The following is a 23515-nucleotide window of genomic DNA, read 5'->3' on the forward strand; positions in this document are numbered from 1 at the left end:
GTAGAGTGCTAGCCTTGAGCTGAAGAGCTGAGGGACAGCGCCCAGGCCCAGAGTTCAAGCCCCACAACCGGACCTAAAAATAAAAATTAAAAAAAAAAAAGAAAAGAAAAGAAAGGAAGGTGTTGGATCCTGAATAGAGTCACTGGTGCTCATCCTTTCAAAAGTAATCAAAAGCCAGGAAATCAAGAGAAAATAATTCATAAGCATGCCTCTCTAATATCCATACCTGTCTACCTTCTAACTGGACAGGAACTTACATTCTTGCCTTTGGTACCTGCTATTTCTATCTCACATCCATACTATATAGAATCTATAGTCTAGTTATATAGAAATTCCTCCTTCCCTATAATAGGCAACAACTGGGATGATGCTCCAAATGGAACTTTTCTGGCATGTGCCCAGGTGTGTTTTCCTGTGCCATTCATATCAACCAGTACTGTCACCTTGTCAGCCTTTTGTCTGATCTCACCTTTTTCAAGTTTTTCTTTAACAGGTTAACAGCCCTCACTCAGGACATTACTTGGGAGCACTTCAAGGCAATCCTATTACTGCAGGCAACCAGAGGCTTCACTTACAACAGCCTGTGCTGCCCAGCACAGATGTGGACTCCTTGATGCCCCCATGTCAGCAGGAAGTAGCCAGAAAAGACCATGACGTCTCTCAACTTTTTATTCTTCAGGGTTTCAAATGATGGGAATCTGCTTTGTTCTTATAACTCCATGTTGCTCCCCTCTCAGCCCATTCTTTTTATGTATCCAAAGACCCTATATGAAGGACTTGTCTCTCCTCTCTTGGCCCATTCTTGGATATGCATCCAAAGATAGATTATGAAGGTTTGACTCCCACCTTGTTTTCCCAGGGGCATACAGATACCAGGCAAGCTACCAAAAATATGCAAAGACTGCCTGGCACAGGCAGGGCAATCTACCTAAACCTGGCTGCAAGAATTCTATTGTGGGCCCAACTGAAACCCCCACCCCCACCAACCTAGACCTTATAGCTTTTTCATTAACCTCTGCCTCTCTGCTAAGATCTCATAAAAGCCCAACTCCTGTTCCACCTCTTTGCTTATTCTCCAAGCCCTAGGGAAGGCTGTGCCCCTTGCTGTTATGTCTCAGTAAACAATCCTTGCCTGTGGAAGATCAAGTCCAGCCTGTTTCCTTCCTTTTTCCTCCATTTTCCTAACAGAGAACAGTTTTGAAAAGGAACACTAGGGGCTGGGAAGTTGGCTCAGTGGTAGAGTGCTTGCCTTTCATGCATGAGGCCCTAGGTTCGATTCCACAGTACCACATAAGCCAAAAAAAAGCCAGAAGTGGTACTGTGGCTCAAGTGGTAAGGCACTAGCCTAGAGCTGAAGAGCTGAGGGACAGTGCCCAGGCCCAGAGTTCAAGCCCCACAACCAACAAAAGAAAAGAAAAGGAATACTAGACAACTCAGGAGAGTCAGGTGGAGAAAAAGCCTAGGAGCAGAGGAAGGGGCACAAAGTTGAACTTGCTGAGGATGAACTTTGCCCTATTTTGTACTTTTGTCTAGGCTGGTTCTAACAATCAAAATACTTATTGATCTCTAGCCTCAAATTTGTGAGTCAGCAAATCATGGCATCTGATGAACAAAGTTCAGAATTATGTGATTTTTGTTGTTGTTGGTGGCGGTGGTGGGGTTTGAACTCTAGCCCTAGGCACTGTTCCTGAGCTCTTCAGCTCAAGGCTAGCGCTCTACCACTTGAGCCACAGTGCCACTTCCAGCCTTTTCTGTTTATATGGTGCTGAGGAATCAAACCCAGGGCCTCATGCATGAGTGGCAAGCACTCTACTGCTGAGCCACCTTCCTGGCGCCCCATTTTTTTTTTACAGGTGTGAGTCAACAGCACCCAGCACTTGAACTTTTTTAAATACCCAATGAGTACAAGTTCATTGGAAAGGGTTAACTCAGAGTACAGTGGGACTCATCTTGCCTGTAGGATTGAATCTGGTGTCCAGGCCAGAGAGGATCACTCTAGGGGACTCCAGTGTGTCAGAGCTGGCCACTCACCCCAATGTGCGAAGTAAAAAGGCTTGTTTTGGTAAAGGTCAGAGAAAGGGGATTTATTCAAACTTGGCTGCAGGAAGATAGAGTGTAAGCATTTCAAGCCATCTTCCTGGTACTGCTATGAGCTTGAGATTTAAATAGAAGAATTGGGGTCTGAGACAAGAAGTATGCATAAATAAGCAGTCTTAGTCAAAGCTACCTCCAGTAGATCAGTGTAGGGCACATGGGCAGCAAAGATGGCGCTGAGAGGGAGTTGAGTGGGTAGAGCCCAATTTGCTTTATGTTCAGTGTGTAACCAGCCCGTGGAAGCTTAGGTGCATGATAGGGTGTGACCTTGACAGTGATTGGTTCCTCTTCCTCCCCTGCCATGCCACCTGCTCTTTTTTGCTTTAAAAAGGGCTGCTCTTTGTTAATAAACGAGTTTCTTCCTGCTTGATTTGACTCCCCACTGTGTCTGATTGTTTCCCGGGCTGAGGGAGCGGGTGAGCAAGCAGCCATACTTACCTTTCCTCAGACCTCGTCCGTGGGACAGACGAAGACCCAACAGATTAGCATCTCAGAATTGGTATAGTGGGGTTGTATCACCATAAGAGTTATTGTTGCCTGGGGATGGATTAGATTCTTGTCACAACGTATTTGTCCCTTGGACTGGGAATGTGGCTTAGAGGTAGAGTGCTTGCCTACCATGCATTAAGCCTTGGGTTCCATTCCTAGTACCACATAAACAGAAAAGACTATGAGTGGCCCTATGGCTCAAGTGGTAGAGTACTAGGCTTGGGCACAGAGAGGCTCAGGGACGGTGCTCCAGCCCTGAGTTCAAGCCCCTTAAGAAAGATAAGCAAGGAATATTATGCAGCCATTAGAAATGACAAAATAATGGCATTTGCAGGGAAATGGATGGAGCTAGAAGGAATCATGTTGAGCGAGGTAAGCCAAGAACGAAGAGACAAACGGTACATGGTCTCCCTCATAAGTGGATGCTAAATCCAAAAGGTTAGGTGATACGACAAAACTAACAGGACTTAAGAAACAAAGAACTCCCGCTCATCTGGTTGAACCACTACTAAATATCCTCATGCTGCTGATCACAAATATGGTATATAACATGTGAACACTGTTATATATTACAGACTGTGGTAGACAATTTGCTCCAGGGAAGTTAAAATGAACTTGTGACTTTGAAATTATGTAATCATTTAATCACAATCAAAAAAAAAAAAAAAAAAAAAAGAACCTCGGGGAAGGGAGGGAGGGAGGGGATGGTAGGGGGAAAACAATGGAGGGGGTAACAATGTTCAAGAGGAAGTGTACTCATAACCTCACTCATGTAACTGTAACCCTCTGTATAGTAGCTTTACAATAAAAAAAAAAAAAAAAAGATAAGCAAGAAAGGGAGCTGGTATTTCATTACACAAAACACAGGATGCGGGGCTTGGAAGGTGGCTCAGTGGTAGAGTGCTTGCCTTGCATGCTTGAGGCCCTGGCTTCGATTCCTCAGCACCACATAAGAAAAAAGAAAAAAGCCGGAAGTGGTGCTGTGGCTCAAGTGGTAGAGCGCTAGCCTTGAGCTGAAGAGCTGAGGGACAACGACCAGGCCCAGAGTTCAGGCCCTATGACCGGACCCAAAACAAACAAACAAACAAACAAAAAGCAGGATGCTAGCCAAAGAAATGGAAAGTTTTTGTGTTGAAAAGAGTAAAATGTAGGGCTTGGAAGGTGGCTCAGTGGTAGAGTGCTTGCCTTACATGCATGAAGCCCTGCGTTCGATTCCTAAGCAGCACATAAGCAGAAACAGCTGGAAGTGGCACTGTGGCTCAAGTGGTAGAGCACTAGTCTTGAGCTTAAGAGCTCAGGTGATGGGGGCTGGGAAGGTAGCTCAGCGGTAGAGTGCATGCCTTGCAAGCATGAGGCCCTGGGTTCGATTCCTCAGCACCACATAAACAGAAAAAGCCGGAAGTGGCGCTGTGGCTCCAGTGGTAGAGTGCTAGCCTTGAGTTGAGCTGAGGGACAGCGCCCAGACCCAGAGTTCAGGCCCCATGACGGGCAAAAAAAAAAAAAAGCTCAGGGACAGAGCCCAGGTCCATAAATTCAGTCCCCACGACTGACAAAACCTTTTTGCCCTTTCTTGTTCCTTTATGCCTATCTGGTGAACAGGAAATCTCATCTATTAACCGGTAGTAAATAGTGTTCATTGTGTCATCAACCAATAGCAATAGTATGAACTAACTTGCAGAATAAAAATATGTCTGGGGCTGGGAATGTGGCTTAGGGGTAGAGTGCTTGCCTACCATGCATGAAGCCCTGGGTTCCATTCCTTAGTACCACATAAACAGAAAAGGCTGGAAGTGGTGTTGTGGTCCAAGTGGCAGAGTACTAGCATTGAGCAAAGGAAGCTCAGGGACAGTTCCTAGGCCCTGAGTTCAAGCGCCAGGACCGGCAAAAAGAAAAGTCTCTCTGAAAAGAAAATGGGCCTCACACCTAAAGTCTAGGTGGAGCATTTCTTAGCAGTTAAAGGTTAGGCTAGATATTGGTGGCTCATAGCCTAGAATTCTAGCTACTCAGGAGATTGAGATCTGAGGATCAAGGTTCAAAGCCAGCCTGGGCAGGAAAGTTCATGAGACTCAGATCTCCAATTAACCAGCAAAAAGCTGAAAGTGGAGCTGTGGTTCAAGTGGTAGAGTGTCAGCACTGGATGAAAAAGCCATATGAGAGCATAAATCCCTGATTTCAAGCTCCAATACTGCTTTGTGTGCGTGTGTGCACATGCTGACACACACACATACACACACACACAAAATCGATAGTCTTATTCTTCAGTTGAGAGAGTTTGCTACTCACTATCTGTGTGAACTTATTAAGTTTCCTCAGATTCCTTATATGTGAAATAGCAATCCTTCCTCTAGAGTTATTTAGAATACAATGAGGTCCTATCCATAGCAGTGGCGCACAGTGGTTAAGACTGTGGGTTCAGGGCTGGGAAGGTGGCTCAGTGGTAGAGCGCTTGCCTTATATGCCTGAGGCCCTGGGTTTGATTCCCCAGTACCACATAAGCAAAAAGAAAAAAGGCCAGAAGTGGCGCTGTGGCTCAAGTGGTAGAGCACTAGCCTTGAGCTGAAGAGCTGAGGGACAGCGCCCAGGCCCAGAGTTCAGGCCCCACGACTGGACCCAAAAAAAAAAAAAAAAGACTGTGGGTTCATTTAGATTGCTTGGTTTGACTCATGGAGCTCCTATTTACTTGTATATCCTGGGGCAAAAGACTATTTTTCTTTCTTTTTCCTTGGTTGTGAGGCTTGAACTCTGGGCCTGGGGCTGTCCCTTAGCTCATCAGCTCAATGTGAGCACTCTACCACTTGAGCCACAGGGCTCCCGGTTTTCTGGGGGTTTATTGGAGATAAGAGTCTCACAGATTTTTCCTGCCAGGGCTGGCTTTGAACCACAATTCTCAGATCTCAGCTTCCTGAGTAGCTAGGATTATAGGCGTGAGCCACTGGCCCCCGACAAAAGACTATTTTTTCTGTGCCTCATTTTCTTTACCTGTAAAATGGAGATACTTCATAGGATTTCTGTTGTTTTGTCAGTTGTGGGGCTTGAACTCAGGGCCTGGGCACTCTCCCTGAGCTTCTTTTGCTCAAGGCTAAGACTCTACCACTCTAGCCACAGCACCACTTCCAGCTTTTTCTGTTTATGTGATACTGAGGAATGGAACCCAGGGCTACATGCATGCTAGGCAAGCAACCTACCACTAAGCCACAATCCTGGCCTCATCCCTGAATCTTTTTGTGCTCAAGGCTAGCGCTCTACTATTTGAACCACAGGGCCAATTCTTCTTCTTTTTTTTTTTTGTAGGTCGTGGGGATTGAACTCTGGGCCTGGGCGCTGTCCTTGCACTCTTCAGCTCAAGGCGAGTGCTCTACTGCTTGAGCCACAGTACCACTTCCAATTTTCGAGTAGTTTATTGGAGATAAGAGTCTCATGGACTTTCCTGCCTCGGCTGGCTTTGAACCGCAATCCTCAGATCTCAGCCTCCTGAGTAGCTAGGATTACAGGCGTGAGCTATCGTTGCCTGGCTACTTCATAGGATTTTTTTGAGGACTAAATGACTTGAAACAAAGTAGTTAGTAGAATGCTTGGCAAAAAGTGAAAACTTTGTAAATGTTAGAAATCATTTCTAAGGTGCTTAACATAGCAGTGATAGATGATTGAGACCTATTTTCTGTTTCTGGTCAGTACTGGGGCTTGAACTCAGAGCCTTATGTCCTCACTTTTTTTTTTTTTTTCTGAAGACTGGCCTTCTCACAGTTGAGCCTTGACTCCACTTCTGGCCTTTTCCTGGTTAATTGGAAATGGTAGTCTCAAGGACTTTTGACCCAGGCTGCTTTCCAACCGTGATCCTCAGATCTGACTCCTTAGTACTTAAGATTAGAGACATCAGCCACTAGTGCCCAACTGATATCTATTCTTGATAGCACTGTTGGTCTAGAGCAGGATTCCAAATTCTGGCTAGCTGTTCTGTGTTTGGGATTGAACTCAAGTCCTTTGGGCATGATAAAGAAAGTGCTCTAAAGCTGGGCACCAGTATTATAATTCTATAACACTCAGGAGGATGAGAACTGAGAATCACAGTTGTAAGCCAGCCCAGGGCTGAAAAGTCCATGAAACTCTTAATCTCCAATTAACTACTAAAATGCTAGTAAAGCTATGGCTCAATTGGTAGAGTGACAGCCTTGACCAAAAAAGCCAAAGGACTGCATGCCCAGGCCCTCAGTTCAAGCCTTAGTACACACACACACACACACACACACACACACACACACACACACACACTTACACACACACTTCAGCTGGAGTTTTCCATTTTTCTTGCACCATACCTACCTACTTACCTGCATCCACAGCCATTCTTCCTGTTTCCCTCCTTTTACACAAGAGGGTCCAGCTCCTTGGACCAGGGGAGTGGGAGTAAATGGAAATGCTATTCTCACCTCTATTTTTATATTGGTCTCTCAATTTGGCTCTACTTACTCATCCTCTTGTCTGGTTCTCTACTACATAGTCTTAACTACGTCATTAAAGTAGCCAATATTACTGAGTAGATTGGAATCTGTGCCTAGTAAAGGCACTGTGTTAGATACTGGGGGCTACCAGGGCTGGCAAACAGCTGCAGTCCAAGAGGGAAGAAATGTATTTACAAAATAGAGGGATGGAGCCTTAGAGGAAGTGAGCCAGCAATGTAGCTACAAGTTCAGGAGGCTGAGCTGGACAGATAGGCAAGAGAGCTAGTTGGCTTCTGTAGACAGATTCATGATTTTGGTTTTCATGGTACATCATTAAGACAAAAGTGAATTAATATCTCTATGAGCCTCCATTTCTACCTCGAGAGAAGTAAATTTCAGAACTATCTGCTCAGTTATTAGCTGCAGTACTAGGTCGATAGTTAAGGGCAAGGTCATGTATGGGTATCTATAGTATCCTTAGTGCCTACTTCACTACAAGGACTTTATAAACTGCTGGATGAATAAATGAGAGTGTGGAGGCTGCGTAGTATGCCTGTAATTCCAGCTGCCCAGGAGGCTGCGGCCTGAAGATCACGATTGGAAGCCAGCCTCGGCAGAGAAATCCAAGACACGATTACCTCCAAGTAACCAGTAAAAATCCGGAAGTGGAGCTCTGGCTCAAGTGGTAGCTCCTTAAGCAGATAAAGCGATGGGACAAGGCCCAGGACCGGGGTTCAAGTCCCGGAACCAGCATGCATAAATAAGCAAATAAGCACAATGAGATTGTGGAGTCTCTTGGAGTTGGGTTACTATTAAATCAGCCAATATTGTACCCCACCCCCACCCGCCCCACGTTTCCTGCCCGCAGGCCACGCCCCTCCTCCGCACGCTCCAATCTTCTCTAGGCTTCCCGCCTCCCCTTTTTGGCCCCGCCCCCGACTGCCTGTCGCGAAAACCTGGGGAGAGCCGGGCGGGCTTTACGGCAGCCGCGTTGCGGCGGGGCGGAGCGGCGGGCGCGCTTGGCGGCAGCCGTGGGAGGCAGGCCGGCAGACGGACTCGCAGGCGGGTGGCGGCTGCGGCGGCGCTCGCTCGTGAGGGCGGGCGGGCCGACTGGCGGGAGGGAGGCAAGGAGAAGGAAGGGAGGGCGCCGCCGAGCGAGTGTGAGGGAGGGCAGCAGCGAGCAGCCCGCGCCGTGCGCCGCAGCGCCCTCCAGGCCCCGCCGCCACCCCCGCCTCTCCGCCCCTCCGCCCCGCGCCCGGGCCGGGCCGAGCCGGACGGGCCGGGCCATGCTGCTCACCGTGTACTGTGTGCGGAGGGACCTCTCCGAGGTGACCTTCTCCCTCCAGGTCGACGCCGACTTCGAGCTGCACAACTTCCGCGCGCTGTGTGAGCTCGAGTCCGGCATTCCCGCCGCCGAGAGCCAGGTACGCCCGCCGGGCAGCGAGCGGGGCCTCCCCGGCCCGGGGCCTCCCGGGGGGGGCGGGGAGTTGGGAGGGGTGGCGGGAGCAGACAGCCTCGTGCCCGCCCGCACGCCCCGCACGCCCGCCCCGCAGCCCTCACGGAGAGGTCCGCGTCGGCGGCTGCCCCCACGCGTCCCGGGCGTGCGCTGGGGGCTGTGGAGGAGGACAGAGATCTCGGCCGCCGGCGGCCCCCTCCCCCAGCCCCCGCCCGGTGCAGAGAGGGGCACGGCGGGCGGTTCGGTGGACACCTCTCCCTCCATCCTTCCCAGATTTCCGGCTCTCGGGCCCCTTCTCGCTTCTCGATCCAGAGTTTTGGGGGGTGTCGCCGTGGACCCAATTAACAGCCACGGATTTTGCAAGCATCAGAGTGCTTAACTCCTGCTTCTCCAACCAGAAATACCAGTTTGGATCCCGGCAGAGAGACATCCATCTGCTGCTTGGGCAGAGTTCCTGCTTAAATATACGCAGTTTACCTTTAAACGTGCAGATTGACACTTTAGGGTGAGGGGGAAAGTTTGAGACACACTGTCTGGTCTTGAGGTCTTTAAAAGTGCTTATTCTTGTCACCGCAGGCCTTTCTAGATAGATTCTTTTTGAAATAATAATAATGAAAAAAGTAATCAGTTTAACTTAAGCTATTTATTTCTCTGGATCCTTTTCTGGTGGCAAGCCAAGTCCCACCTTCTTTCGGATCACAATTCAGTTCACAGTTGAGTTGGGTCGGTTCAAAGCTCAGTGCTTTATAAGGATATTAGCTTGAAAATTGTTTACTTTCTTCTTCGTGGGACTTGGTTTTCATTTCCCTCTCCTGCTTGCGGGAAAAGGAGTTAAGCTGTTTCACATTTTAATTATCAACGTAATTTATTCTCAAAGTGCTGTTGGGCTGCCACTATGATTATGAAACAGATGGGTGTCAACTGTAGGCATTACAGCCATCCCTTAGGTTATACCTTGAGAAAGTGGGCTTTCTACTTGATAATGTCTAAACATTAGGAGACAGAAGACTTCCCAGGTCTCAGAATGTAAATCTCGATTTTTACTGCAGTTATGAAGTAGTTCCAAAAACGGTTGCCCAACTATAGCTTGTTCTTTCCTGGCTTACGATAAACAAATGTGTCAATATTTTTTTCAGAAGTACACAGTATGAACTTTAGAACCTTAGCATAAACTCAGTTCGGAAAGAATTTATTCCAAGGCACAAGTTGTCAGTTATGTAGTATGGCAAAATCTACACAAAGAAATTGGTTTAAAGGGTTTTGTTTTCTCAGCTTTTTTTTCTTTTAATCCACAAAAACTCAGGAACCAGTTTTTTCCTAAATTTATGTGGGGAACCAGGAAAGAGAGAGGGAAAAGTAAACCAGATTTTCAGGGTCACTTCTCAATGGTTCTTTTCCCTCTGGCTACTAATTTACACCTATTGTAATCACTAGCTGGTTGGAGAAATAAAAAATGAAGTTGTGAATTTTTTTTTTTAAGATTTAGGAAAACAGAAATTGAGATTGTTTCTCTCCACGCCTTTTTTTTTTTTTTGTGAAGTTCTAGGGGTTGAATCCAGGTCTTGTGAAAGTACTGCTTACACAACGCCCAGCTGCCCCTCCAGCCTGCTGCACTCTAGATTACTCAGATTAAACAAGAAATTTAAGTGGATTAAAAGGGGTGTTGGATTGGAAGACAGTTGTATGATCCAGATAGGCTCTGCCCTCTGCCAGTTGGAAATTTAGGAATACATTTATAATTGAGCAGTTAGGCTGGCTCCAAATTCTTCCTTGTTCATTATGTCAAAGTTCTGGCATTTACTTTCTTCCCAAGCCAAATTAGCATAAAGAAACCTGGGCTCTAACTAGTGTTAAACTGGGATTTGGTAGCTGTAAACAGCGGCCTGTTTTTCAAGTTTGTTCTGTTGGCTCTATTGTAACCTGACAGCATAGTGTCTATTTTAAGATGTCTGGTGGTCGGTTTTCTTTCACTGGCTTGTCCATCAGGCAGGAACAGGATCCACCCCAGACACTTGAGTCATTTCCTTCCATCAAATCATAAAAGTAAACATTATAGTTTTTACCCCGGTTTACCTTCCAGGACTCTGCTCTCCTTCCTCTCCATTCTCCTAATCTGTTTATCTCACTGGGGTCACTTCCCTTCTCATTTCTTTACTTCCCATTCCTGACTCAGTTCTATAAGGACTTTTTGAGGGGAAATAGGGGAGGAGAGGCAATGCCAGTCCTGGAGCTTGAACTCAGGGCCTGGGCACTGGGCTTTTGCTCAAGGCTAGCACTGTACCACTTGAGCCACAGCTCTACTTCTTTCTGCTGGTCAATTTGAGATAAAAGTCTTTGTGGACTTTGCTGCCCTGGCTGGTTTTGACCACGATCTTAGCCTCCTGAGCTGCTAGATTACATGTGTGAGTCAGCCATGCCTGGTAAGTGCACTTTTGTTGTTTTGAATAATCTACTCCCCTCCACGCAACAGTCCCTAAACTCAAGGCCTGGGTACTGTCCTGGAGCTTCTTTTGTTCAAGGCTAGCACTCTGCCACTTAAGTCACAGCGCCAATTCCGGCCTTTTCTGAGTAGTTTGTTGGAAATGAGAATCTTGTGGATTTTCCTGCTCCGGCTGGCTTCAAACTGCCATCCTCAGAAGTCAGCCTCCTGAGTAGTTAGGATTACAGTTGTGAGTCATCGGTTCCTGGCTCCTGAATATTCCTTGTGTGTTCAGATCACACTGGTCTCCAGACATGTTCTTTCATAAATCCGTATCACTGAGATGTGTCAGGACATCCTCCATGTTCCGAATATATATAATACGTTACTTTGTTATATATAAATGGTCCTTTATGTTTTGTATGTACATGTTTATGCTGCATTTATTATGCTTTGTGTATCAGCTACATTATACACATGGACTAATACATATTGTATATGAAAAAAATAACAAAACAGTTTGAGGATTGATAAAATAAATGGGAATGAAAGTTGTAGTATTCTGTTTCTTCCTATTGTTGCAAGGTAGATTCAGTTGTAAGAACATAGAAGCCACCACTTAAAAGACTGAATATGGAGTCTTTATTGGAGTCCTAGCTGGTGGCAAGGAGATTCCTGTCACAAAGCCCTACTGCCCTGAATACCACTAACAGAGCTTATATGGCCAAAAACCATATAAAGTGCATAGAAATTAATCTTAACAAAATAGAAAGCAGCTCAGATATGAGCACAAAAGTAAATTTTAAAAAACTGAACACTTAGATCTAACAAAGATGTTAAATATAAGCCAAAACAAATCAAATGACATAATTAAAGGTAATCAAGAATCAATCATCTGGGTTGGGATTGTGGCTTAGTGATAGAGTGCTTGCTTAGCATGCATGAAGCCCTAGGTTTGATTCCTCAGTACACATAAACAGAAAAGGCAGAAGTGGAGCTGTGGCTGAAGTGGTAGAGTGCTAGCCTTGAGCAAAAGAAGCTCAGGGACAAAGCCCAGGCTCTGAGTTCAAGTCTCAGGAATAACCCCCTCCCCCCCCCCCCCCCAAAAAAAAGAGGAACTAATTTTTCATTTTATTTATTTTTTGTTGGTCATGGGGCCTGAACTCTGAGCCTGGGTGCTGTCCCTGAGCTCTTCAGCTCAAGGCAAGCGCTCTACCACTTGAGCCACAGCACCACTTCCAGTTTTCTGGTGGTTAATTGGAGAGAAGATTCTCACAGACTTTCCTGCTCAGGCTGGCTTTGAACAGAGATCCTCAGATCTCAGCCTCCTGAGTAGCTAGAATCACAGGTGTGAGCCACTGACACCAGCAAAAGAATTATCTAAACAGAATAAGACTTTTGTAGAGCTTATCAACTCAAAACACATTTGTAAGTTAGAGAATGTCTTCTATTAATTAATGCCTTTGCTTAGACCCAGTCTCCTTACTTCATTATACCCACCTTGGAGGTGGATTATGGGCTTATAATCCATCTTTCATGTCATGTCAGTATCACTTGTACCTTAGCAGACAAATGTAAAGATGATCATTTTTTCTTTTTCTGCCAGTCCTGGGGCTGCTTTTTTTTTGTCGTGGAGCCTGAACTCTGGGCCTGGGCGCTGTCCCTGAGCTCTTCAGCTCAAGGCTAGCGCTCTACCACTTGAGCCACAGCACTACTTCTGGCTTTTTCTGCTTATGTGGTGCTGAGGAATGGAACCCAGGGCCTCATGCATGCAAGGCAAGCACTCTACCATTGAGCCACCTTCCCAGACCCCTTGAGATCCTTTTGCTTAAGGCTACCACTCTACTTGAGCCACAGCACTATATCTGGCTTTTTCTGTTTATGTGGTGTTGAGGAATCAAACCCAGGGCTTCATGGATGCTAGGCAAGCACCCTATCACTAAGCCACATTCCCAACCTGCTGTCAGCTTTTTGGTAGTTTGTTGCAGATGGTCTCACAGACTTCATTACCTGACTGGCTTCAAACTGTGATCCTCAGATATCAGCCTCCTGAGGAGGTTTGCAGATGTGAGTCTGCAAAGTCTGGCTATGGCTTGGTATTACTGAAGCATCATGATACAAACAATAGAAGAACCCTCAAGTTAAAAGCGTATTTGAATGCCAAATAGTAGCCCTGCCTGTCTGTGGTTTGTAGAACTCGTAGAAACTGAAACTTTATATTGTAGTTAGTTTGGGCAAGTTTATTTTCTCAGGTGTTTTTCGTGTATATGTTTCTAATAAATTACATAAAACTTGTAATAATAGAAAACGATTAAGGATACAGTTTGTGTTGCTTCATAACCCAGAGATGAGAGCACTTCATCTTCTCTGTTGTTGACATTTTGAAACAGGGTCTTGCCATGTAGCCCAGGCACTGCCTCAGCCACCCCAGTGCTGGGATTTATAGGTCAGCTAATACTCCTATACTGAAGTGTGTAAAGTATTGTGTTTTCCCCTGCAATGCTGAGGATTGAACTCATGGCCTTGGTGCATGCCAAGTAAGCACTTAACTAAGTATAGTGTAATATATTTAACATTTTCTTGTTTCTGGGCATTTGAGTTGGAAAAAATTGGAAGCAGTTCTAACTGATATTGCCACAGACATCCAAATGCTTAGGGATTTGTCCCCCACTTCTGATTGTTTTCTTTTTTTTTTTTTTGGGGGGGGGGTCCGGTCGTGGGGCCTGAACTCTGGGCCTGGGCGCTGTCCCTCAGCTCAAGGCTAGCACTCTACCACTTGAGCCACAGCGCCACTTCCGGCTTTTTTCTTATGTGGTGCTGAGGAATCGAACCCAGGGCCTCAAGCATGCAAGGCAGGTGCTCTACCACTGAGCCACCTTCCCAGCCCCCTGATTGTTTTCTTTTTTTTTTTTTTTGGGTCCGGTCGTGGGACCTGAACTCTGGGCCTGGGCACTGTAACCTCAGCTCTTCAGCTCAAGGCTAGCACTCTACCACTTGAGCCACAGCGCCACTTCCGGCTTTTTTCTTTTTGCTTATGTGGTGTTGAGGAATCGAACCCAGGGCCTCGAGCATGCAAGGCAAGCACTCTACCACTGAGCCAACTTCCCAGCCCCCCTGATTGTTTTCTTAAGATAGGTATTTGGTACTGGGGTTTGAACCAGGGCTTTATGATTTCTAGGCAAGTGCTCTACTACTTGAGCCACATCTTCAGTCTTTTTTAAATTTAGATTTGTTTTTGTTGTTTCTTTTTTTAGCTAGTTTTGTCTGGGCTGGCCTGGGCTACAACCCTCTGTCCATGGCCTGTAGCTGGGGCTACAGGTGCAATCTTGCCCCACACATCTAGCTTTTGTTGAGATGGTGTTTTGGTAAACTTTTTAATCATGTTGGCCTTAAACCACAAGCCTTGATCCTCTTGATCTTGAGGATTACAGAATTGCCCAGTCAAAAGCAGATCCTTTCTGAAAGACTTTTGAGTAATTTGCCAAATTGCCTTCTAGAAGGATCATAATAGTCAAGCTGGCTGTTACGTATATTAATTATTATGAGTAATTCTGAGTCCATTTAAGTGTGATTCCAAGAGTTTGTGGCCATATTATAGCCCTTAGTGCTAGAAATAGTAAATGTAAGTGCTAGAAATGTTTCTTAGTGCTGGGATATAACTCAGTGGTAAATGTCTAGCTTGTGTGAGGACTTGGGTTCAATCCCTAGCATTTGTCCTTCACAAAAAAAAATTTCTGCTAATCAAAGGCTCTCAGAGACCTCTTGCTTAAAGATTTTGGAGTCTTTTTAATTAGCCTCTGGTTAAATGTTGATTACTATTAGAATGTAGTCTCTAGGGGGACTTCTCTGCAGTAAGTACAAGCTGCTGTGCCAGTTCTGCAGCTCTACACTTGTGGCTCTATGGCATCCAATGTATGGCTTATGACTGACACATTGTTCATTGTAGCTTTGGACTTGGGAAATTTGCAAGGCTGAGAGCCCAGCCATTGTGGTGTTCCTTTTGTTTCCACTGGTAGGGATTTTTTTTTTTTTTTTTTTTTTTGTCGGTCGTGGGGCTTGAACTCTGGGCCTGGGTGCTGTCCCTCAGCTCTTCAGCTCAAGGCGAGCACTCTACCACTTGAGCTACAGCGCCACTTCCGGTTTTCTGGTGGTTTATTGGAGATACGAGTCTCACGGTCTCTCCTGCCCGGGCTGGCTTTGAACCGCGATCCTCAGATCTCAGCCTCCTGAGTAGCTAGGATTACAGGCGTGAGCCACCAGCGCCCGGCACTGGTAGGGATTTGAAGCCACTGTTGTATAACAGCATGATACCTTGGTCCATACCTCAAGCTGACCTTGAACTCACAACTCTCTCCTGTCTCCTGAGATCACAGGTCTATAACCACCTCAGTGTGAAGGATGTTTGCTCTTTACCCAAGTCCTTGTCTAGTATCACTAAAAAATTAGAGCAGATAGCACTGTTCATTCCATAGTTCATAAATATGCTTGATGTTAGTGAATACCTGAACCATGCAGCGGGGAGCTGTCCTGGGACTTGAACTCAAGTCCTGGGCGCTGTCCCTGAATTCAGTTCTGGAAGGCTAGTGCTCTACTACTTTGAGCCATAGCACCAGTTCCGGTTTTTGAGTGGTTAATTGGAGATAAGAGTCTCACCGGGACTTTTCTGCCCAGGCTGGCTTTCAACTGTGATCCTCAGATCTTAGCCTCCTGAGTAGCTAGGATTATAGCCACCTGTGTCCAGCCCTCTGAGCTTTTTTGCTCAAGACTAGCATTCTGCCACTTGAGCTCCACTTCCAGCTTTTTTTGGTGCTTAATTTGAGATAAGAGATTCAAGGACTTTCCTGCTCATGCCTGCTTTGAACCTCAGTCCTCAGATCTCAGCCTCCTGAGTAGCTAGGATTACAGGACAGAAACAAAAAGTAATAGTATCTGTTGCAGTAAAGATAGAGCAGCTTTGCTGCCCTATTTGGCACATGGTTGTTGTCTGTAAAGCAAAATCCAGAAGGCCAGGAGTTGCATAATTCTTTTTCATTTCCTTTTCTTTCTTCCTTTCTCCTTTTCCCCTCTCTCTCCCCCTTCCCTCTTCTCTCCTTTCTTCCCTCCTCTTCCCTTCTAGTGTTGTACCATTGAGCTACATCCCTGGCCCTGCTATTCATGTTCAGTCAAAGGACATTTTGTTTTTTGTGTTTTTTGGGGGGGTCCGGTTGAGGGCCTGAACTCTGGCTTGGGCGCTGTCCCTCAGCTCTTCAGCTTAAGGCTAGTGCTCTACCACTTGAGCCACAGCACCACTTCTGGCTTTTTTTTTCTGCTTATGTGGTGCTGAGGAATCGAACCCAGGGCCTCATACATGCAAGGCAAGCGCTCTACCACTAAGCCACCTTCCCAGCCCTCAAAGGACATTTTGATTTTGGTGAATGTAGATCCTTGGTGATGATGGATGGCTCCATAGCCCTAGTTAAAGTCACCCCATGATTCATGAGGCCGTGGGTTATGGGGCTATGTTTGCAGAAGTAGTGTGGCACCAGAGAAGAGTACAGGCTTTAATGACAAGCAAATGTGTGTGGCACTGTCTCTCAGTTCTCAGTAGTTCTGTGGCCTCCATGTCTTTTTCAGCCCATGAAATTGGACAGATAATGCTTCACAAAATAATAGTGATACATCAGTGGGGGATATGAGGACCAAATGGAGACTGTTGCTAGCTTAGTAGCATTATCTCAACAATTGGTAATTGGTAATACGGAAAGAGCTATAATCAGAAGTGGCACTTGGTGCCTGTATTAGTGGCTCAGGTCTGTAACACTAGCTACAGAGACATAGATGGGGATTCAATAATTGAAGCCCCTACATGCCTGGGCATGAAGGTTTTGAGATCCCCCTCTTGGGCTGGACATGGGGCCCATGCCTCTCATCCCCAGGGACATTGTAAGCACAAATAGAATGGTTGTAGCCCAAACCAATCCAGGTATAAAGTGAAGTAAAGAGACCTTATCTCAAAAGTAATCAAAGTAGGCTGGGTGCTGGTGACTCACACCTGGAATAGCCTGCGAGCTAAGGATCAAAGTTCAGAGCCAGCTGGCAGGAAAGTCCTCTGATGCTTATCTCAACCACCAGAAAACTAGAAGTGGAACTGTGGCTCAAAGTGGAAAAGTGCTGGCCTTGAGCAAAAGAATTCAAGCCCCATGACCACCCCCAAAAAAAGTAAGTTAAAAAGGGACTGGAGGTGTGGCTTGAGTGGTAGAGCATCTGTTCCACAAGCATGAATCCCTGAGTTGAATCCCTAGTACTCCTGAAAAAAAAAAAGAAAAAGAAAAGTGATACTTGCCATTCAATAACCTATTTTAGTTGACTTTCTTTTTTTGGGGGGAGGGGGGGTCCGGTTGTGGGACCTGAACTCTGGGCCTGGGCGCTGTCCCTCAGCTCTTCAGCTCAAGGCTAGCGCTCTACCACTTGAGCCACAGCGCCACTTCTGGCTTTTTTCTTTTTGCTTATGTGGTGCTGAGGAATCGAACTCAGGGCCTCATGCATGCAAGGCAAGCGCTCTACCACTGAGCCACCTTCCCAGCCCTGGTGGTGCTTTTCTACTTGAGTCAGATGTCTCCTTCTGACTTTCTGCTGTCTTTCAGATTTGGATTTGTCTGCCCAGGGTGGCTCTAAACCTCTATCCTCAGATCTCAGCTTCTTGAGTAGCCAGGATTATAGGCTGTGCCTGGATCCCTTATCACTTCTGATTTATTGGTGGTTTTTCAGTGCAGTCTCACAAAGTATGTGTTGATTGTAATGTTTAGTAAAATCCTGGTGGTTGAACATTATGATGTATACTCTCTGGCTTTACTGTGAGACTAATGCATAAGTAAGGGTTTGTGAATGGCATGATCCCAGGGACAGTGTATTAAGATGTCTTCAGCTCTGCTGATTCAACATGAGAATTTAATTTTTTTCTAGTAATTTGTGCAACTTGTATGATGAGACCTGCAAGTTCTATAAATCAGTTTTATACTCCTCTACAGAAGGATTTGATTTTGGAGGATCATTCTACTCTTGTAGGGCACATCTTAAGAGTAGATATGAAGCTGGGTGCCGGTGGCTCACACCTGTGTTCAGGAGGCTAAAACCTGAGGATCATGGTTCAAAGCCAGCCTGGGCAGGAAAATCTGGTTTATCTCCAATAAACCACTAGAAAACCAGAAGTGGTGCTGTGGCTCAAGTGGCAGAGCCACTTACCTTGAGCTGAAGAGCTGAGGGATAGCACCCAAGCCCAGAGTTCAAGCCCCATGACCGACAAAAAAAAAAAAGATATGACAGAACCAAGTTTTGCAGTTTAAATAAATACTGTACTCTTGGTTTCAGTGTACAGGTAACCTGACCAGGAGAGCTTTGAGGACAGGTGATGGAACATGGTAGATGATAGTGTACAAAACGAACTGAAAGGGACAGCTGTAACGATGATCTTGCCCCAGCTGCCTGCTTGACTAATGGGAAATGTGAGGCCTAGTCCAGCTGGGTGGCAGGTCTCTCCCAGGGACTTGGAGAATCAGGACCTAACTCAAGTTGCCTTTTTTGCATGTGGCCCAGTATAAACAAGAAAAAGTCTTAAAGTGAATGCTCCTCTGGAGTATATAATAATGCAATCAGATCTTTGTTCTTTTGTGATAAAATTATAGTATGCCTTTGGGGCTGGGAAGGTGGCTCAGTGGTAGAGCGCTTGCCTTGCATGCATGAGGCCCTGGGTTCGATTCCTCAGCACCACATAAGCAAAAAGAAAAAAGCCGGAAGTGGCACCGTGGCTCAAGTGGTAGAGCGCTAGCCTTGAGCTGAAGAGCTGAGGGACAGAGTTCAGGCCCCACCACTGGACCCCCCAAAATTTTTTTTTGAATTATAGTATGCCTTTATGTGTTTGTTCTTTTCCTTTTACCTTTTTTTTTTGGTCGTGGGGCTTGAACTCTGGGCCTCAGCTCTTCAGTTCAAGGCAGCACCGGCCTATTTTTGTTTTTTATTATACAATATTAAAGAAAGAAGAATTTGCCAGGCGTCGCTCATGCCTGTAATCCTAGCTATTCAGGAGGCTGAGATCTGAGGATCGCGATTCAAAGCCAGCTTTGCAGGAAAATCCGTGAAACTCTTGTCTCCACTAAACCACCAGAAAACCGGAAGTGGCACTGTGGCTCAAGCGGTAGAGCACTTGCCTTGAGCTGAAGAGCTGAGGGACAGCGCCCAGGCCCAGAGTTCAAGCCCCACGACCGACAAAATAAAAAAGAAATTTTTTAGCTGGGCACTGGTGGTTCACGCCTGTAATCCTAGCTGCTCAGGAAGCTGAGATCTGAGGATCTCGGTTCAAAGCCAGCCCAGGCAGGAACATCAGTAAGACTCTTATCTCCAATTAATCACCAGAAAACCAGAAGTAGTGCTGTGGCTCAAGTGGTAAAGTGCTAGCCTTTAGTTGAAGAGTGCAGGGACAGCACCCAGGCTCAGAGTTCAAGACCCTCGAGCAAAAAAAAAAAAAGTTTTATTAACTATTGGTTCTACATTCTTCCATCTGTTTTAGTTCATATTTTCTGAATTTCTTTCACTTTTTTTTCTCCCCTCTTTCACTTTTATTTTTCCTTCATGGATATAATAAAATTCTTAAAAGTTTGGGGCTGACTAGACAGGAAAGTCTGTGAGACTCTTATCTCCAATTAATCACCAGAAAACCAGAAGTGGTGCTGTGGCTCAAGCCATAGAGTGCTCACCTTGAGCTGAAGAGCTGAGGGACAGCACCCAGGCCCAGAATTCAAGCCCCATGGCCAACCAAAAAAAGAAAAAAAAACAGCTTGGGGCTGGTTAAGAGAGAAGAAAACATGCAGGAAGGTAGTAGAGTGTCACTGGACAAGCTCATTGTAAAGTGTATACAATATGGATTTGTACTGTAATGGCATACCAAGAATATGTCTTCCCCCATTTCTCTTGTTGCTCAGAATTAAATCTTAGATTACATATACTACCATCAGTTCATATTTCAAGAAACAAGTAGCTACATTTTAGTGGGACCAGGAAGGCATTAAACAAGTAAGCAAGTGGATGAGGCAAGGGTACATTTTATAAAAAATTCTTGTGTTGCTGAAGTTGGAACCTAGGGCCTCATGTTTATTTATTAGATAAGCAGGCTTTTTTGTTTTTGCCAGTCTTGGTCCTTGAACTCTGGGCCTGGGTGCTGTCCCTAAGCTTTTTTGCTCACGAATAGCAGTCTACCACTTGCTACAGAACCACTTCCAGCTTTTTCTGTGATTAATTGGAGATAAGAGTCTCATTGACTTTTAGATCCTTAGTCTCAGCCTCTTGAATGGCTAGGATTACAGGTGTGAACTGCCAGCACCCAGCCCCTTCTCCTTTTTATGTAGCAAAGTATGGTATCTTCTACAAATAACTACTCAAAACTGCTAGGCAAGCAGTTTTAAACACTGAGCTCTAGCCCTAGAGAGGGTATTAGAAAACTAAAGGGGCACGACTTGATGGAAGGACAGGAGAAAAGACCCTGCTGAAGTAGAGAAGGAACAAATGAACAGCCCTGAGGGTAGTGAATCCCATTTCTTGAGGAAAGCAATCCCAGTGTGAACTGTGGTCTGTGGGCAGCGGAACCCAGTAGATGTTAGGAAGGGCTTTGGGGTTCGTTCTAAGTATAATGGGAATCCTTGGGAGATTTCTTTCTTTCTTTTTTTTTTTTTTTGGGTGTGGTAGTGAAGCCTGAACTCTGGGCCTGGGCGCTGTCTCTCAGCTCTTCAGCTCAAGGCTAGCGCTCTACCACTTGAGCCACAGCGCCACTTCCGGCTTTTTTCTTTTTGCTTATGTGGTGCTAAGGAATCGAACCCAGGGCCTCGAGCATGCAAGGCAAGTGCTCTACCACTGAGCCACCTTCCCAGCCCAGGAGATTTCTTTTTTCCCTATCTATTTGGGGGGGTCTGGTCATGAGGCCTGAACTCTGGGCCTGGGTGCTGTCCCTCAGCTCTTCAGCTCAAGGCTAGCACTCTACCACTTGAGCCATAGTCCAACTTCTGGCTTTTTTCTTTTTTCTTATGTGGTGCTGAGGAATCAAACCCAGGGCCTCATGCATGCAAGGCAAGCGCTCTACCACTGAGCTACTTTCCCAGCCCCTCTTCTTTCCTTTTTTAAAGGTCTGAACTGGAACTCAAACTCAGTAACTGATACTTTCATTCATTAGCTGGTGCTCTACCAACTGAGCCACACTTCCAACCTTTGCTTGGGAGGTTTCTAATAGGGATGAACCTTATCTGATTAAGAGGAAAACTGTGATCCTTTGCTTTATGCTGTGTTAAATATTTTTTTGTAGATCGTCCATGCTGAAAGACCACTCACAGATAACCATAGGTCACTGGCTTCTTATGGCTTGAAGGATGGAGATGTTGTGATTTTGCGCCAAAAGGAGAATGCAGATCCTCGGCCTCCAGTACAGTTCTCAAGTAAGATAATCCCTGTGGTTAGCCTCCCCTAACTTGAGCACCTCTAGTGTTTCTGCATTGTGGATTTGCTTTGGGTTCTGCTTTCTGGGGTATAGTTTCCAACTTCACCTAGTGGGTGACCTTGGAAAAGTTGTTTGACTTTTCAGATTGGTTTCCTCTTCTGTAAAGGTAGCTGTCATAATAACGAATCCTAGCCCTGAGAGCTGAGGTGAGACCAGTGCATGTGAAATCTTTGGTACAGAGAGCCTGTGGTAAGCATTAGCTTCTGTCATTACCAGTGATAATTAACACAGTAAGCTTTGTCCTAGAGAAGCACTTTGAGAGACTGTGTGAGCCTGTGATTACTGATTGACTTGCTATTCTTGTCTGGTGGTTAGGACTTGGACTTACATTTTTTCACTTAGTCCCTCTTTTTTTTCTCGGTTGTGGGGCATCACTTGATACCTCTTTACTATTACTATTATAAGAAATGAGGCCGGGCGCTGGTAGCTCATGCCTATAATTCTAGCAACTTAGGAGTTTGAGATCTGAGGATCATGATTCAAAGCCAGCTGGGGCAGGAAAGTCCATGAGACTCTAATCTCCAATAAAACACCAGAAAACTGGAAGTGGCACTGTGGCTCAAGTGGTAGAGTGCTCACCTTGAGCTAAAGAGCTGAGGGACAATGCCCAGGCCCAGAGTTCAAGCCCCACAACCAAAAAAAAAAGAGAAATGAAGCTCAGACTTCACTGATGTTAGCAGAATGATATAGCTAGTAAATAAAGCACAGAAACTCACCTGATTGCTGGTGGCTCATGCTTGTAGTTCCAGCTACTCAGGAGGCTGAGATCTGTGGATCATAGTTCAAAGGCAGCCCAGGCAAAGAATCCATGAGACTCTTATCTCCAATTAACCATTCAAAAACCAGAAGTGAGTTGTGGCTTAAAATGGTAGAGAACTAGCTTTGAGCTAATATGCTCAGGAACTACGTCCAGGCCCCACAACTTATCACCACCACCATTACCACTCCCCGCCCCCCCCCCCCCCCCCATACCCTGCAAAAAAAAAAAAAAGCACAGGAACTCAAAACTTGGTGCTCTTTCCCTTCACACTAAAACAATCTTGAATGCTCCATTCATAAAAGTTTGGAGTTTGTATTTGGTTATAAGAAGTTCCTTTGGGGGTTGGGAAGGTGGCTCAGTGGCTCATGCATGCATGAATCCCTGGGTTCGAGTTCTCAGCACCACATAAGCACCAAAAGCCAGAAGTAGTGCTGTGGCTCAAGTGGTAGAGCACTAGCCTTGAGCTTCATGAAAAGCCGGGCCCAGGCCCAGAGTTCAGGCCCCACAATCAAAAAAAAAAAAAAAAGTTCATTTGTCCCAGAAATACACAGAATTGTGGGCATGTAAGAGCATTTTATGATAGGATCCATAGTTTTCCTTAAGACACGCAAAGGGGTTCACGATCCATGAAAAGGACACATACGTTGTCCTCCTATGTAGTCCAGGCTGGCCTTGAACTCACAATCCTACCCCAGTATCCTGACATCATAGGTCTTGATGTAGAACTACCTGATGAATGTGCTAGTGTTCTACTTCCTGCCATAACTGGTAGAGTTCTTTAAACAATGCTTGGCCACTGGGTGACCTGGTTTGAAAGTTACAGAAGATGATAGGTGTTGTGGGTAATGTACTCCAGCTTGAAGCACAGGGCTTCCATTCAGTCTGACACTGGAGCCACAGAGAGCAGCAAGCTCTGGGTCCTTCTCATCTTGATTGCATTAATCCCTGGCAGGCTACAGCTAAACTTTAGAAAGATAGTGGTTCAAATAACTCTAGGCAATAAAAACCAAATCTTCACTTTGGCTAATCTGGTGATGTTGTTGGTACTAGCAAGTCGCTGTTTCCATATGAACAGGACAGCAAGTAGGTTTGAGAGAATAGCAAGATCTGGTTTAGAGTACACAAGTGTTTCAAAGTTATTCTAAAGAGAATGGTAATGTATAGTGGGTAGGAATCAAATTTCTAACAGAAGGCATGCTCCATAGATGTTTAAACTAGCATAGATAAGCCATTTGTTCATTTTCTTGTTGGATGCATATTCTCCAGCTCCTAGCTGGGTATTTCTTTTCCTGGTCTTGGCTTGAACTCAGCCTGGGCACTGTCCCTGAGCTTCTTTTGCTAA

The 23515-nt window shown here is 45.7% G+C and overlaps 1 protein-coding gene across 3 annotated transcripts in view; it reads left to right on the forward strand.

Moving 5' to 3' along the window:
* Nucleotides 1–8231: 8231 nt before the first annotated feature.
* Ddi2 (DNA damage inducible 1 homolog 2) overlaps nt 8232–23515 on the forward strand; it is a 35814-nt gene continuing 20530 nt past the window's right edge. For all 3 annotated transcript variants that reach the window (XM_042669699.1, XM_042669701.1, XM_042669698.1), the window contains exons 1-2: nt 8232–8446; nt 21222–21351. In XM_042669699.1, coding sequence (XP_042525633.1) covers nt 8309–8446; nt 21222–21351 — 268 coding nt within the window. In that variant the 5' untranslated portion in view covers nt 8232–8308. The remainder of the gene's footprint in view (nt 8447–21221; nt 21352–23515) is intronic.

This window comes from Dipodomys spectabilis, unplaced genomic scaffold (assembly GCF_019054845.1).
Source record: "Dipodomys spectabilis isolate Male_0828 unplaced genomic scaffold, ASM1905484v1 ptg000504l, whole genome shotgun sequence".
In the NCBI taxonomy this organism is placed as follows: Eukaryota; Metazoa; Chordata; class Mammalia; order Rodentia; family Heteromyidae; genus Dipodomys; species Dipodomys spectabilis.